This window comes from Macadamia integrifolia, unplaced genomic scaffold (assembly GCF_013358625.1).
Source record: "Macadamia integrifolia cultivar HAES 741 unplaced genomic scaffold, SCU_Mint_v3 scaffold_9A, whole genome shotgun sequence".
NCBI classification, from domain to species: Eukaryota; Viridiplantae; Streptophyta; class Magnoliopsida; order Proteales; family Proteaceae; genus Macadamia; species Macadamia integrifolia.
In genome coordinates, this window is record NW_024870677.1 from 278,890 (window position 1) to 294,880 (window position 15,991).

General features: G+C 33.9%; 1 protein-coding gene across 3 annotated transcripts; it reads left to right on the plus strand.

The window, feature by feature from the left end:
* Window positions 1-4,989: 4,989 nt before the first annotated feature.
* LOC122071803 (probable homogentisate phytyltransferase 1, chloroplastic) lies at window positions 4,990-15,962 on the plus strand. 3 transcript variants are annotated; one of them, XM_042636214.1, is made up of 12 exons: window positions 4,990-5,246; window positions 10,325-10,590; window positions 10,712-10,795; window positions 10,894-10,968; window positions 11,131-11,214; window positions 12,079-12,168; window positions 13,398-13,499; window positions 13,595-13,690; window positions 14,234-14,305; window positions 15,033-15,131; window positions 15,246-15,350; window positions 15,683-15,962. In XM_042636214.1, exons 1-12 carry the CDS (start codon window positions 5,231-5,233, stop codon window positions 15,722-15,724), a joined length of 1,131 nt encoding a protein of 376 aa, XP_042492148.1. In that variant the 5' UTR covers window positions 4,990-5,230; the 3' UTR covers window positions 15,725-15,962. The 3 variants fall into 3 exon arrangements, with proteins under 3 accessions (XP_042492148.1, XP_042492147.1, XP_042492146.1); XM_042636212.1 differs by lacking the exon at window positions 4,990-5,246 and adding an exon at window positions 7,654-7,960; XM_042636213.1 differs by lacking the exons at window positions 4,990-5,246; window positions 11,131-11,214 and adding an exon at window positions 7,650-7,960.
* Window positions 15,963-15,991: the final 29 nt, after the last annotated feature.

Here is a 15,991-nt window from a genome sequence, read left to right on the forward strand (position 1 = left end):
GGTATGATAAGTTAAGCTCTGTACTAACATTTTAAAAAATAGATTTTGTTGTTTCTTCATTTTTTTTGGACCAGAAATAGGATAAAAATTGTATGGTAAGTTCGGTTCAATTTCTTGTTTTTTGAAATGAATTGTACACATTTTAGATTTTGGAGTCCCTTTTTTGGAACATGAAAAGCAAATTTCTCACACTCAGAATCGATTATGAGCAAAAGGTGCAGAATCAAGAGCCTCACTTAAAAGTTAGGGAAAATTACTTGATTACCCATTTATGTGTTTCCCTTTACAAAATTATCCACCAAAAGTTTCAGTTAACAAAAATACCCAAAATTAGGTTTTCCTCTACAAAATTACCCACTTAAAGTTTAAGTTAACAAAAATATCCAAAATTGAGTTTAGGTTTACAAAACTACCCACACAAAGTTTCAATAATTAAAAAATACATGATTATATGTGGAAGATGAAGACTCACTATTTTGGGTAGTTTTGTAAACCCAAACCTGATTTTGGGTATTTTTGTTAACTGAAACTTTGGGTGGGTAGTTTTGTAAACCCAAACCTAATTTTGGGTATTTTTGTTAACTAAAATTTTTGTGGGTAATTTTAAAAAGGGAAATCCAAAAGTGGGTAATCATGTAATTTTTCCTAAAAGTTAGCAGGGGTAAAATTGAAATTTGTGCTCAAAACATAACAATCCATTGAATTCAAGGGTCTTGTAAACCCTAAACATACTTTTCTCTTGGAACAATCAGAGGAGAAGGAGAGGAAAGGAGAGCAAGAAGTCCCACTTCTTTCATCGTTTTCGATTTGTCGACAGCGAGGTGATGCAATCGGTCCCTCTCTCTCTCTCTCTCTCTCTCTCTCTCCTTGCTTATTTTTTTTTTTAGTTTGCAACTTTACTGTTGTTCTAGCAAGAGTGAAGTCGAGGTCGAGGATCTCTGGGTGTTCCACTCTGAAATCTCTAGATTACGGTGGAAATTTTCGTGATCATCTTCTGAACTCTTGTTCTCAACCGGACATTATTCTTCAGAATCATATCCACAATATCTATGGGAAATGTGGGTCTCTAAAAGATGCTCGGAAGGTGTTCTATGAAATGCCCGAAAAAAATAAGGTTTCTTGGACTTCAATGATTGGTGGCTATTCGCAGAATCATGAAGAGGAGGAGGCGTTGAAAACATATTTAGAAATGCAACGATCAGGTTCTCTGCCAGATCACTTCATCTCTGGAAGCATATTAAGAGCATGCTTAGGTCTTATTGATGTTGATCTCAAGAGGCAATTGCATGCCCATGTCTTGAATTCAGAATTTGAGTGTCATCTTATTGCACAGAATGTTCTAGTAGCAATGTACACAAAGCTTGATCAGATTGATGATGCATTAATTGTCACTGATAAGATTGCAGAAAATTATTTAATTTCATGGGGTTCAATGATTTCTGGGCTCACTCAGACGGGTTTTGAGTTCTATTTTTTGTGATTTTTCAAAGATATGCTTTCTATGGATGTTTGTCATCTGAATAAATATATTTTTTGAAGCATTTTTAATGCATGTGGCAATCTTTTACAGTAGAAATATGGTTGGCAGAAACCTGTATCATCTTGCTGATCCAACATATTGCATATATGTAAAAGGATAATCCACCACACATTCCTTGTCACGCTTAAATCAGCATACTTAAATTACTTGAAGAAAGAAGAAATTTATATGAGTATTCTTAATTATCAAATGATAAACTAAAAGCTGACCAAAAGATTAATGGCTTCTCCAATCCCCCGAATCTCTTCGTCTAGTGTTGAGATAGTTCTTTCAGATCCAACATGTGCTTGATGCTTTTTTGTCACTGTGTTTATCCAAAAAACAGATCAAACAGAACTGCCAATTAGAAGGATCATATGCACCATCTATGAAAATTAATTTTGAACTTGTATGTTCACTTTGCAATGGGCTTAAACCCTCCAATTGGTTAAAGCTTCAATTTGAAACTTCTGTTTTGATCTTATCCTTTATCGTGAGGAGGCATATATTTCTTTCACTGATTATGATGAAGTGAAGTTTTAGAGTACAGGGGTTTTCTTTAAATCTCCACTTATTATGATGACTATGAAGGAAATGACGAGTAATTCAACAAGTGCTAACCATATAGGTTTCTATTTGTTCCAGGTTACAAAATCATTTTTCTTTTTGGGTTACCATACAGTATTTAAGACACAAAATAACACCAAGAAAATAGAAATGCAAAAAAGTATGCCAAACCCAGAATCAAGTTTAAAAAATAGAATCGTTACAGTACAGTGCCTTAGTGGACAACATTAATGGGGGCATATGATAGGGTATCATACAAGAACGATATGGGTCATTTCAAGAAGGGGAAGATAGATAGACATAGTGGGTGCCCATTTATGGTATAATAGCAGCATACTCAATTTTTTCCCTTATTTTTTCAACGAGAGATAAAAAATCACTAAACAATTAAAATAGAGCAACATCTATGTTTATAGACATAAAGGGACACATCATATACTTTGTCTTCTACTTATCATAAACACCTCTTGACTCTAAGTTATCTCCAAAGCTCCAATTTAGTGTTAATCTCATCCACAGTCTCATCCACGAGTACAATGTCATCAGCGAATAGCATACACCATGGTACCTAATCTTGGATGTGTTTCGTTAACTCATCCATGTGAAACACGAACAGGTAGGGGCTTAGAGAAGATCCTTGATATAATCCAATTGTAATTGGGAATTCACTGCTTTGGTCTTCTGGTGTTTTGACACTCATCACTACTCCCTCGTACATGTCATTAATTATATCCACCAAAATATTGAAGCCAATTTAGTTCTCTAAGCACTCCGTCATCTTTATTCACCATAAAGTTTCTTGATCAAGGATTTGGATCATGTTCCAATTTAGATTTTTTATCCATGATTTATCCTCTTTGATGAAGATAGATCCTTGATCAAAGTTCTGGATTGTAATACGTCATAAAAGATCATTGATCAAGGCTTTAAATTCGGGCTGAAACAGGGTAAGGTTGGATGGGTTTTTTAAAACCCCAGCCTAACTCTAGTCCCTTTAGCTGGGCCTAGGTCCGGCCCTGCCCTGACTCAAGACCTGAAGAATCCAATCTTAACCCCGAGTCAGGACCGGTTAGGGCTGACCTTGACAAGCCACCACCACAGGAATGGGGAAGGGAGATGCATTGGCTGGACCCAAATGTCAGTGAAACCAAAACCTTTTAAGGTGGGCTCAAGCCCAAGAGACCCAAGTATCCCTCATCAAGACTTTAAATCATGTTATTTCAATTAAGATCAATGATCATGATCATGATCATGTTCCTTTAATTTAGATTTATAATCCATTCCTCATATCATATTTGAAGAGAATAAATCTTTGATCATAAGACCAAATTATGATATATAATAAAGATACTTTTTCAAGCGTCTAGATCATGTTTTTTCAATTAAAATCCATAATCCATTTCCATATTATATTTTTTAATAATTTAATTTAGATAGTAATCGTTCAATTAGTATTTTAAATTATACCCAACATGAAGATATACTTAATCTAAGAAGAGAGAACAAGATTTAAGAACAGAAAATCAACCTAAATCCTATACCTAGTTTTCCTAAAGAGATATTTTAATATAATTATGAATGATATGACATATGGGGGAGAACCTATGTACAAAACTAGAAAAATAATTTTAGGACAAAGTTTTCCTCCTCTCCCCACCTTCTTTAACATAATCAACGACATTGTCAATCAATCGAATCAAAATATCAAAACAAAATTATCGAAACTGAAATGCAAACCTAACTGAGAGTCGCATGCAACCATATAATAAAGCTAGGCAAGGGAACTCTATCCATTCATGCTCTCTCCGTCCAGACACAATTTAGGGTGTAAATATTGAATGCATAGGGGCTATTAGATCTTTTACATTCAAATGTGTATGGACATAAAGAACACTAGACTACAATGTTCTTTCTCTCAAAAAAATTATGAAAAAAAGAACTCTGTCCAAAAGTGTAGGGGCACAAGCCCAGACAAAATGTGGTGGCTGTCCAACCCCATGAAAAGTGAAAAAATATCTACCTCATTAATGCTCCTATGTGTTCTATCATCGGCCCCATTTTGGTGCAAGAACCATGCTCCTGGATAGAGCATTGAACTTCTCCAAAAGTTATTTCATCAAATTGTCTTTTTATCATATTTGAATGATGTCATAGATTAAGGGATATTATTGGACAACAATTTTTTTTTTTTTTTAAAGACAACGAATTATTACATAGGGAGAGGTAGGTTTGGATTTAAGTTGTTCTCTCCTCCTTTTGATTTTTTTCTAATATTCTTTTTTGTAATTTTCATTAAAAAAAAAAAAAAAAAAAAAACATGATAGTGTTCATACACCTAGACAGAGGAAGTGGAATCAAATAGTGAAAAGATGTCCATATTCCGACTCCACTTTTTTATGTGTCTGGATTTACATAACACTATCGGGTGGCGCTCATTTCTCTAAAAAAAAAAAAATTTAATTATTAATTTGTGAGCCAATCCATGAAACTGTACATTTTTCAATCCCTGCAAATACTAACCAATATCACTCCAAATCGATATCAATCGATATCGACCAATTTAGATTTTTTTATATTTTGTTTGGGGAAGTGTTTCTTATGAGGAAGTGCAGTTCCTATGCATGCATAAGAAAACATCAAGAGGCAAATCATTTATCATTTCATAAGGAGTGGGTCGATGCACTTGTTTTTTTTTCGTCGCACCTCAACTAATCCTCAGGGAGTCTCCACTTAAATTACAAATGCATAAATGGATAATCGAACTTGGGACTGTATGCCTATCGACACAATCCCCAATTCACCCCAACCATCTGAGCAACCCACGGATGGGTCCTCATCAAAAGTTCCTTCTTTTCATTCTCCTTTTCACCTATAAATACCCAACTCAACCACACCACCAGAAAACCATCTCCTCTTACCCTCAGATTTAAGATTCATGGGCTCATCTTTGTTGGAGTGATCATCATCATCTTTCGTTCTTGCAGCTTCTTTGGGATCTTTGTTTGATCATCAGTTCAGTAACCAGAAACAGAAGAAGCTATCATTTTCTCCTAATTTGGTTCCTTTGGAGAAGAGAAGGTTGCACTCAATCAATATTGGCTCTTCACTGCCTCTGCCGACTGCAAGTTTGGAGATGTTGCTGGGATGGCACAACAAAACGGTGACTTCACTTGCTGCTCTCTGTTATTTAGTAATTTTTTCTGCATTGAAAATGTCATAATTAATGAATGAAACTAGGCCAAGGGGTAGCCAAGTTTGCAAGGGCTTGAAGGTGTGGTTCTGAATTCAACTTCTCCTATCTCTCCTTGGGGCCACTCATATGGGATGTTTAGTACTCTTCACTACTTTTGGTGAAAATTGAATCATTCTCATTCAACCCTGGTATGACTCGTATGGTTCTATGAGAATCATAAAATATGTGGGGCTGCCCTAAACGACTAAATGGGATGGGAGTGAGACGAAATTGGGGTGAGAAAAGCTTCTTCCCCACATCAGCATCATGAACAAACTAATTCCCGGATAAAGCCATCTCTCTCTCTCTCTCTCTCTCTCTTGAATTTACTGCATCGGTTAAAGATGTCATGTTGATGAAGATGATCATTGATCAAAGGCCCGAATCACTATCGATCATAAAACATACCTGACCAAGACCCTAAATCATGTGATCATGATGATCATGTTCCTATCATTTAGATTCATGATCCATGTCACATATCATATTTGATGAAATTAGATCTTTGATCATAAGACCGAATTATGATATATAATAAAGATCCTTGATCAAGCGTCTAGATCATGTTTCTTCAACTAAGATCCATAATCCATGTCCCATATTATCTTTTTAATAATTTAATTTCTATAATAATTGGTCAATTAATATTTTAAATTATAGCGAACATGAAGATATACTTAATCTAAGAAGACAAAATCATCCTAAATCCTATACCTAGTTTACGTACATGGATCTAATTTGATTAACTGGAATTGAGATTGATCAACTCGATTCGGATTCTTTCCTAAAGAGATATTTTAATATGATTATGAATGACATGACACATGAAGAGAGAAAGATTCTACCTAGATAATGAGGAAAATAATTTTACTGACAAAGTTTTCCTCCACTCCCCACCCTTATTAATATAATCAATGACATTCTCAATCAATCGAATCAAAATATCAAAACAAAATATCCAAACTTAAATGTGAACCTAACTCTCAGGCACATGCAACCATATAATAAAGTTAGGCAAGGGAACTTTGCATGTCTATGCCCTCTACGTCCAAACACAATTTAACGTGTAAATACCTATTTCGTAATGGCAGTTAGATCTTTTTACATTCAAATGTGTCTGGATATAGAGAATACTAGACTACAGTGTTTTTTCTCCCAAAAAAGTTATGAGAAAGAGAATTTTGTTGAAAAATGCAAGGGCTGAGTTCAGACACAATGAGGTGACTATCCAACCACATGAAAGGTGGAAATATCCACCTCATTAATGCTTGTCTTCTACCATGACGCAAGAACCATGCTCCTAAATAAAGCATCTCCAAAAGTTTTTTAACATATTTGAATGATATATTGATGTCATAAAATAAGGGACATGATTGGACTTGACTTTTTTTGTTTTTTGTTTTTTTGTAAAGATAGCGAATTATTACATATATAGAGAGGTAGGTTTGAATTTAAGTTGTTCTCTCTTCCTTTTGATTTTGATTTTTGATTTTTGATTTTTGATTTTTTTTTATAAGTTTTTTAAAAAGGAAAGAAATCTACATGATAGTATTGCATACATTTAGGCACATTGGAAAGTAAAACCAGATTGTGAAAAGATGTCCATGCCATGACTCCACTTTTTCATGTCTCAGGGCGTATATAACACTATAAGGTAGCACTCTTTCTCTAACAAAAATTAAATATTAATTTGTGGGCCAATCCTTGACCCTGTAACTTTTTCAATCCCTACAAATACGAACCAATATCAATCCATATCAATTGACATCGACTTGTCTAGATTCTTTTATATTTTGTTCGGGGAAATGTTTCCTATGAAGAAATGCAACTCCTATGCATGGATAAGAAAATATCAACAGATGCATCATTTATCATTTCATAAGGGGTACTGGGTTCGATTATACACTCTCATAGAAACCATTTTCTCCTATTATTATTATTATTATTATTATTATTATTATTATTATTATTATTTTGCAAATGCTTTCTTTTAACTACTCTTTGGGGACTTATCAAACTCCAGCTCTTGTTTTCTTTTCCCTAAAAAGAAGAAAGAACTCAAACCCCTGTTGCTTATAGCTGCTGCTGCTTCTACTGCTACCACTACACCCGCTTGTATCAAAATATAAAATTATAATTTCTTGTCATAAGTGGCATCCCCATGTGAGTGAAAGTTGAATGGTTCTCATTCAACCCCGGTATGATACGGTCCATACGATTGTAGGGTCAGCATAAATCTGCGGGACTAGTCAGGCTGAAGGCCTAGATACCCGTCGTTAGGAAAAAAAAAAAAGTGGCGTCCCCATGTCCTCATCAAAAGTTCATTCTCCCTTTCACCTATAAATACCCAACTCAACCACATGCACCATCAAAAAACCATCTCCTCTGTGTTTTACTCTCAGATTTAAGATTCATGGGCTCTTCTTTGTTGGAGAGATCATCATCATCTTTCGTTCTTGTAGCTTCCTTAAGATCTTTGTTTGATCATCGGTTCAATAACCAGAAACAGAAGAAGCTATCATTTTCTCCTATTTTGGTTCCTTTGGAGAAGAGAAGGTTGCACTCAACCAATATTGGCTCTTCGCTGCCTCTGCTGACTGCAAGTTTGGAGACGTTGCTGGGATGGCAAGGACAACAAAACGGTGACTTCACTTGCTGCTCTCTATTATTTAGTAATTTTTTCTGCATTGAAAATGTCATAATTAATGAATGAAACTTGGCCAAGGGGGTAGCCAAGTTTGCAAGGGACCGAAGGTGCGGTTCTGAATTCAACTCCTCTTATCTCCCCTTGGGGCCACTTATATGGGGTTTAGTGCTCTTCACTGCTTTTGGTGAAAGTTAAATCGTTCTCATTCAACCCTAGTATGACTTAGTCCATGCGGTTGTAGAGTCAGAATGAGCCTACATGACTACTCAAGCTGAAGGCTTGAATTCTATGAGAACCATAGAATATGTGGGGCTGCCCCAAAGGAGTAAGTGGGATGGGAGTAAGAAAAAATGGGGGTGAGAAAAGCTTCTTCCCCACATCAGCATGATGAACAAACTAATCCCCGAATAAGGCCATTTCTCTCTCTCTTGAATTTACTGCATCAACATCAGTTAAAAGATGCTTCCCTTTCCAACTAAGCTACACCCTTGGGGTTAACAATCTTGTATGATTCTAATATTAGTATTGTTTTAAAACATGGAATTGGGATAGAAGTGGTCAGGACTGATTTCGATCTGATTCAAATTAGAATTGACTTGAATAGTTAAAAAAGCTCTAGAATTGGCAAATCAAATGAATACTCCAATGATTAATCCTTATGCACTTGCAAAAAGGTAGTATCAAAGAAACCTTCCCAAAATTGATGAAAATTTGTTTTGAGGATAGGTTAGTCAAGTCTAAGGAGGGATCCTTTCATTTTTATGGGTTGGTTTGGTCTATTGCTCTTTCTTCATGCCTATTTCGCGCCAGGACGTTGGTTTATAGGTTTGTTTTCTATGGATATTGACTTCTTGTGTTTTTTTGTGGAATCAACATGGTGATGTATTAAATGGTTTTACAAAGGGAAAGTAAATTTCAAAATACCATTTTTTTTTTCTTTATCACAATTCGCAAAGTTTAAAACTTTGACCTCCCCGATGGTACTTTTTGTAAAACAATGAACGAGAAATCTTTAGTCCCACATTGCTTATGGAAGAGAATAGTGTAGTTCATATTAGTATTACTTGACTGCCCAAAAAAATAGTTCATATTAGTGTTATGGGAACTATTAAGGTATAGATTTTTTTTAAAAGGACCCCTATGCTCTCTAGTTTTTTTTTTTTTTTTTTTGGGGGGGGGTGGTGTTTGGGGGAGGGTGTTTAGGGTTTATTTTCACACATGCCCACGCTTGGTCTTGCACCACACCAAATTTTTATTTAGTTTTCCTTTTTCAGACATCAGATAGAGATTTTTCGAAGAGCCTTACCGGCATATATACATTACTCTCTGTCCGATGCTGAACGCAGCTTTTTGACGTTAGACATACATCATCCGGCCTCTATGTTCCTTTGTTGTGTGCTACCTAGAAAGCTTTGGATGATAGTAACGACTAGTTTTTTTTATCTTCTCTCTTAGAGAGGCACATAATTTTGGGCATCCTTGGACATATGTTTCTAAGGAATATCTATCTGAACACATTAGATATTTATTCGAAATATTCTTTAAGTTCCCTCATATTATTTGCTTTCTCTTCCTAGTTTTGGTCTATTGATTATTATTTTGAGAGTTGCTTTTGATCCACTATTTTGGTTTATTGAACACAACCTCAGTGCGTTTTGATGCGGCGTAGTAAGTGTTGCAATAAGAACTAAGGGATTATGCCCCTTATGTCCTCATATGGGCAATGGAATGATCATCCCACACCTCTTCTTAGATGCATGTGTGTTCACCAGCTCATTGACGGATCCGGCTCCTCTCCTTAGCCCATCGCCCAGGTCTTGTCCATAACTACTTGGGCGAGCGCCATGTGGCGAGACAATGATCCAACAGTTTTTAGTGCATCGTTTCCTGAGTCTTTGTCAACGCTTCATTCTCTGTGCCTTTTTCAAACAGTTGAATCATCGTCTCGCCATGTAGCACTCGCCTAGGTATCTATTGGCCGACCTATGCGATTTTTAGAAACATGATCGGGAGAACACTTTTTGATCGTGTGGATCATACGCCTATACATAGGAGCATGCAAATTACCGTTCCATCCCTTGTGAAATAAAAAATATCATCTATGTTGATGCCCTTGTAAGCTCTCATTGGTCCCCATTTTAGTGCAGAGGCTATGTGACCAGACCTCATAATTTTGTTTGGAAACTGTTTTTAAAAATAGTTCTTATGAAAAACAGTTTATGGAAATTTTATTTTTAGAAACTGTTTTAAGAAATCAATCATTTATAGAATTTTTTTTTTCATGGTGTCTTGTACAAAGAAACCCTTCCCTTAGATTGAGTATAAATTTGAGCTAATGTATCATATTTTACATTTGTAGGTATTTTACCATTTCAAGTTCCAAAAACTAATTCACATAAAATTAAAAATAAATGGTTTGTCAAGCAAAGTTTTCAACATCATTCACCAAGACTTTCAGCCTTACCTGATGATCAAAAGAGTATGGAGAAGCTGTTGGATGAGCACAAAAGGTCCAAGTGCAAGAGTTCATTGAGAAGTCAGGATGGTTACACTGGCCAAACTGGCCTTTCAAAGGCAATAAATACATTTTTATTGTTCACTCGCCCTTATGCTTCGTTTGGCATTGTAAGTTTTGGTTGCCACTCTAAATATGACTTATGTTTAAATTATATAAAGGGACATAATTAATTCTCAATGCAAAATTTTTATTTACTTACCTTTTTTTTTTTTTTTTTTGAATGATCAGATTGTTGGGATAATATCAGCTTCTCTTATTCCAGTAGAAACTATTTCTGATCTTTCTCCCAATTTTTTTTTGGGAGTACTCCAGGTGAGTATTAAGGTTGCCAAATGGTCAATAATCTTAAAAGAATTTTAAAAAATTTAAAAAAAAATTAAATAATGTTACTCAAATTATTTTTATTTCAGGCTGTGATTGCAAGAATGTTGATGCAAACTTATGTTAGTGGAATAAACCACTTGTATGATGTTGAAATTGACAAGGTATGTTTGAGACTAATTATGTAATTAAATGCATATTGTTTAGGGATAGGATTTAATTAGTCTTTTTATGTAGTTTAAGGTTATTCTAAATTTGATTAACATAATCTCATTAATTCTCTATTTTCATCTATTTGCTTCTTAGTTTTTTCCCTTTGTGTTCAGATTAATAAAAAACATTTTCCATTGGCTTCTGGGGATTACTCAATTGAAACTGCTTGGGCCATTACTTGCACAGTTACCTTGCTGGTATAAACTTTAATTTCAATTGTTTGTTTCATATACATACAAGTAAAGCTTCCACTGAGCCTTGAGATGTAAAAATACTTTCATGTGTAAAATACTCTAATGCAAGTGATTAAATCTCCTTCCTAAAAGATGATAAATGGAGATTTTAAAGAGAACTGAAATATTAATATACTACTTTTCCTTCTATAGGTTACATTGATTGTGTTAAATAAATAATTAAAATTTTATTTTTCTTTCTTTTTCTTTTCTCATGACAATACAATTTATTCTCTAGGAAAAAAAAATATTTGATCAATTCTTCCAATGGAAGATAAGATGGGCTTACTAAGTAGTTTGATGGTGGATTGAACAATGAATTGGCATACAAGGGTAAAATGGGAATTTTAAAATTTACTTAATGCCTCATTTGACACTGATTATAAGGGGTCTCTTTAGAGGGGGTCTCTTTAGAGAGGGTCAGATGTTAATCAAATCTGTACTTTATTTTTAGGGGCAAAGAATGTAGTCCACCGTTGTGCACGCTGAGCATTTTCACACCTAACTGTGTCTATGGTTAGAGGAAACGGGCAAACAATGTTCTCTTGCCTTTATTTGTAGTACAACAAATCACATTTTTAGATTGAATTATCCTGTCTTGAAGAGAGCACTCTAACCCTAATATGTCATCTGTTACACCATTTCTATATTCTTTTATTGATTTTACTAATTCAAAAGTTGTTTGCATTTTTTTCTCCCCTTGATATTGTAAAGTTTGTGAATTTATCTATCTTGATTTGATTTACGAATTTGTTCTATTAAAAAAAAAAATTAACAGTTTTGATTGTTCTTACTTTGGAACTATGAATTTTTTTTCCCCTTTTACAGAGCTTTGGTATCGGATTTATGTCTCAATCAGCAGCACTTCTATGTGGCCTACTCATGCATTTTATAATTGGAAGTGCATATTCCATTGATGTATGTTCTCTATACCAATTCTTCTTTTTTAATTGCTATATTATATTAAAAAATCTAAAACTTTGAAGAAAAAAATGAAATACAAAAAGAAACTAATTGAAATGTTTAATTGAGACAAAAAATATTTCAATCAAGGGAGTAATAAGACTAAGTTAAAAATTTAGTGTCATGTAAGATTCAAATGCATTGAATGAAAAATCTTCGACATTGGAATTGAGCTCATTAAGGGCCCATTTGATAACGTTTCTGCTGTTTTTGTTTGACAAAATGGCAAAAACATAAATTTCCGTTTCTAAAAACAGAAATAAAATTGAAGGTGTTTGAAAGTCATGTTTCTGGAAGTCGATAGTAACCAGCGAAAAAAATGGCTACGAGTCATTACCAGAAACGGCGAACTTGTTTTGCCTGGGTCGTTTCTTGAACCATAAATAGGTAGAAATTTCTATTTCTATTTCTGAAAATAAGTGAAACGAAACAGTTTTATCAAACGCTTTTTGTTCCTTTTTCAGAAACGACAGAAACGCGTTTCTTGAAACGTTATCAAACGGGCCTTAAATGTTGAATGATAATCATTCAACTTGAATTTTGGCAAAAAAAGCACCCAATACACGATTTTACAACGAAGGCCTATAATGTGCCGATTTGGTCATCCATGCCAAGATGAGATGAATAAGTAAATCAAAACCAAAATATAAGAGAAAATTCAAAGAAAAGGGGTGGATCAATGGAGGAAGGTCCTCGACCAATCCAAGTCATTGAAATAGAAACTTCCAAATTGGAGCTGAAAATTTTGAAAATTGATAAAATAGAGTTTCAAAGCTCATGGTGTCAAGGCTAATTTTGAATTTTTAGGATCCACACAATGGAATTAATCTTAGACCCATCCTATCCTTCGAAACAGAATCTTTTGTTTCGGAACAACAATTTACTTGTTTTTCAAGGGGATTTTTTTTTGGGAAATGGTAAAATAAAGATGATAATAGCCATATGAAGGAAAATTTGTGAATCTCGGATTCACACAGGGTAGTAAACCTTGAACTAATCCTGATCCTCGAAACAGAATCTTCACAGGTAAACAATTTGCTTGTTTTACATATCCATGTTTGCTTTCCCCAAATTAATATTTCTCTATATCTTGTTCTAAAAGAATCACATTATTATGCTTTTGTGACAACAGAATTCATTATTTAACTCTTTTTTTTTTTTCTCTTTCTTTTTTCCTTTGATAGCTTCCTTTTCTTAGATGGAAAAGAAATCCCATACTTGCAGCACTAAGCATTGTGTTTCTACATAGTCTCTCTGTCTATATCCCCAATTTCATAAATGTTCAGGTATCTTCAGGTTTACTTGCCATCAAATATTACTATTTTTAGGTTTTCATGTGTGATGGGAGGGACTGAAATTAAACTGACCAACAAATTTGCAGAGATACTTACTTGGAAGGTCAATTGTGATTACAAAGCCAGTGCTACTTACAACAGTTGTAATGTGTATACACTCTATTGCTGTTGCAATATTAAAGGTAAATCCTTGTTATACTATGAATATATAGGAAGTTTATTAAGAGCATTATTTAGTGATTATATTGTGCTATTTCATTTTATTTTTTCAAATAAATAAGAATAGTTTGTAGCGTAGGATATATATGAAGTAATTTTAATTAAACAGCCTCTCCACAAAATAGGGGTAAGGTTGTATACATTATGACTTTCTCCATACCCTGTAGTGACATGAGCCTCGTGCATTGATTATGCCCTTTTATATATATAAAAAGCAACAAAATTGATAAATGAAAAGAAATATAGTCAATATCTTTAAATCTTCCCTTTCCTTTACAATTCACATATATAAATTCATGCCTCTCAAAAAATGAACAAAAAAACACCTTATTCCATAACTTGAAAAGAATATATCAGGTTTTCATGTTAGGTGTTGCAAGTAGCAAGAAGAGTTTTAATCCTACACATCTCTATTATTTGTTTTATTTTTTCAATCACTAGGATATTAAGCTTTAATTATTTTTTCTTTATATGATAGCATTTTTCTTTTTTTAAACATTAAACAGGACATATCAGATACAGAAGGAGACAAAGAGAATGGCATTAAAACCTTCAGCACTGAACTTGGAAGAAAAAAAGTAAGTGGATAGTATTGTTTCCATTTCAAGTATATGTAAGAAAAAAAACCTTCTACAAAATTAATGACCATAAGATTAAGATTCAATAGAACTTTAATGAGGGTTACGAATCGTCCAATAAGGTTGGGCATTTAATGAGGAGAGAGAAAGTAGTGTCCACGGGTGAGATGTGACATGGCCTGTGTAGGAATCTACACACTGGTGTTGTGTAGTTCCTTTTTATAAACCATATTAATTATAATAAAATGTTCTATCGTTTATTTTTATTAATTGATTTATTTTTTGCTTGTGTATATTTTGTTTAAAATTATTTTTCCCTATGTAAAAAAAAAAAATATTAAGTTTGTCTCGAATTCTTGACCCTTTTTGAAGATTAACCCCCTCCGACATATTTTGGTGGCAACATGAATGAGAAGTTTTCTGAGATCTGTGATGAAAGTAGATATTATGTACTGTCGTCTTGTTGAGCAAGTTATTATAATTTGGGGGATTTTCGAGTTAGGGTTTCAGAACGAGTTTTCTCGTCGTTGCTTATGTGTAATTTCTCTTTTGCATAGTGAAATATCTTCTTCTTCCCCTGAGGACGTAGCACACTACACCGGTGTGTGAATCTCATTAAATTTCTGTGTTATGCAAATCGATCTTGGTTTATTTTCGTATTTTCTTGATGTTTGCTCTAACAGATAAAAATAATTCAACCTAACAAGTTTGCTACTCATTTGAACAGGCATTCTTTCTTGGCATCAGTGTCCTTCTAATAGAATATGGAATTGCTATCATAGTAGGAGCTTTTTCTGCTTCTACTTTATTTAGCAAGTTTGTCTCTGTATGTAACTTTTGCCTACAACTTGAATGAATAGATCACTTCTCCATTCATAATGTGCATGTGTCCCAGCTTATTATTAGTAATTGAGGCAATGTGATGTTTTGTTATATGTAGGTAGCAGGTCATGTTGTGCTTGCTTTAGCTCTATGGTTTCGTTCTAGATCTGTTGATGTCATGAACAATTCAGCAGCATTTTCCTTTTACATGTTCATTTGGAAGGTAGGTTACATTGATCTCATGAAATCATCTTAATTATTTGTTTTAGCATAGTAAAATTAGCGTCGCATTATGGAAATATACATTGAAAATTATCATTTACAAGAAAAATTTACTGAACATGCGAGAAAATTAGTAATACTACATTTCAAAATTGAATCCAAAATAAATTGCAAGAGAATTAATGGATGAATAACTATGAACAAATAATAAAAAATGTGTAAATAATTTTATTTGCTACCATAGCCATTCATGTAATGTTTACTAAATTTAATGATTAAGTGTAAGACGATTCATTTCTATTTAGATAATCACTGATGTTTTTTCTTTTGCAGCTATTCTATGCTGGGAACGTCCTCATACTATTTTATCGCTAAGAAGAACAAATATATAGGTAAAAGAAGTGACTTAGTTTACAATTGGATTTGGATCTGATATTTGTAATTCAACAACTCCCTAATGTAGTTCGTGAGATTGTGGTGTGTAAAGCCAACATTCACCAAGAGATCTCAAGTTCAAGTTTGCCTTCCCCGTTCCTTCTTCCATAGTGTATCCACCTAAAATAATATTTGTAGTTCACATTTCTTTTTATTTTTTTATTTTCCTTTCGAACAATTTTGATGCACCCTACGGAAAACTTTAAA

Coding starts and splice junctions, on each gene's coding strand:
- LOC122071803 (XM_042636212.1), top strand. CDS start 7,732: ATGGGCTCTTCTTTGTTGGAGAGATCATCATCATCTTTCGTTCTTGTA. Junction 11,215..12,078: donor CTTGCACAGTTACCTTGCTG/GTATAAACTTTA, acceptor CCCCTTTTACAG/AGCTTTGGTATCGGATTTAT. Junction 15,351..15,682: donor TTTACATGTTCATTTGGAAG/GTAGGTTACATT, acceptor TTTCTTTTGCAG/CTATTCTATGCTGGGAACGT.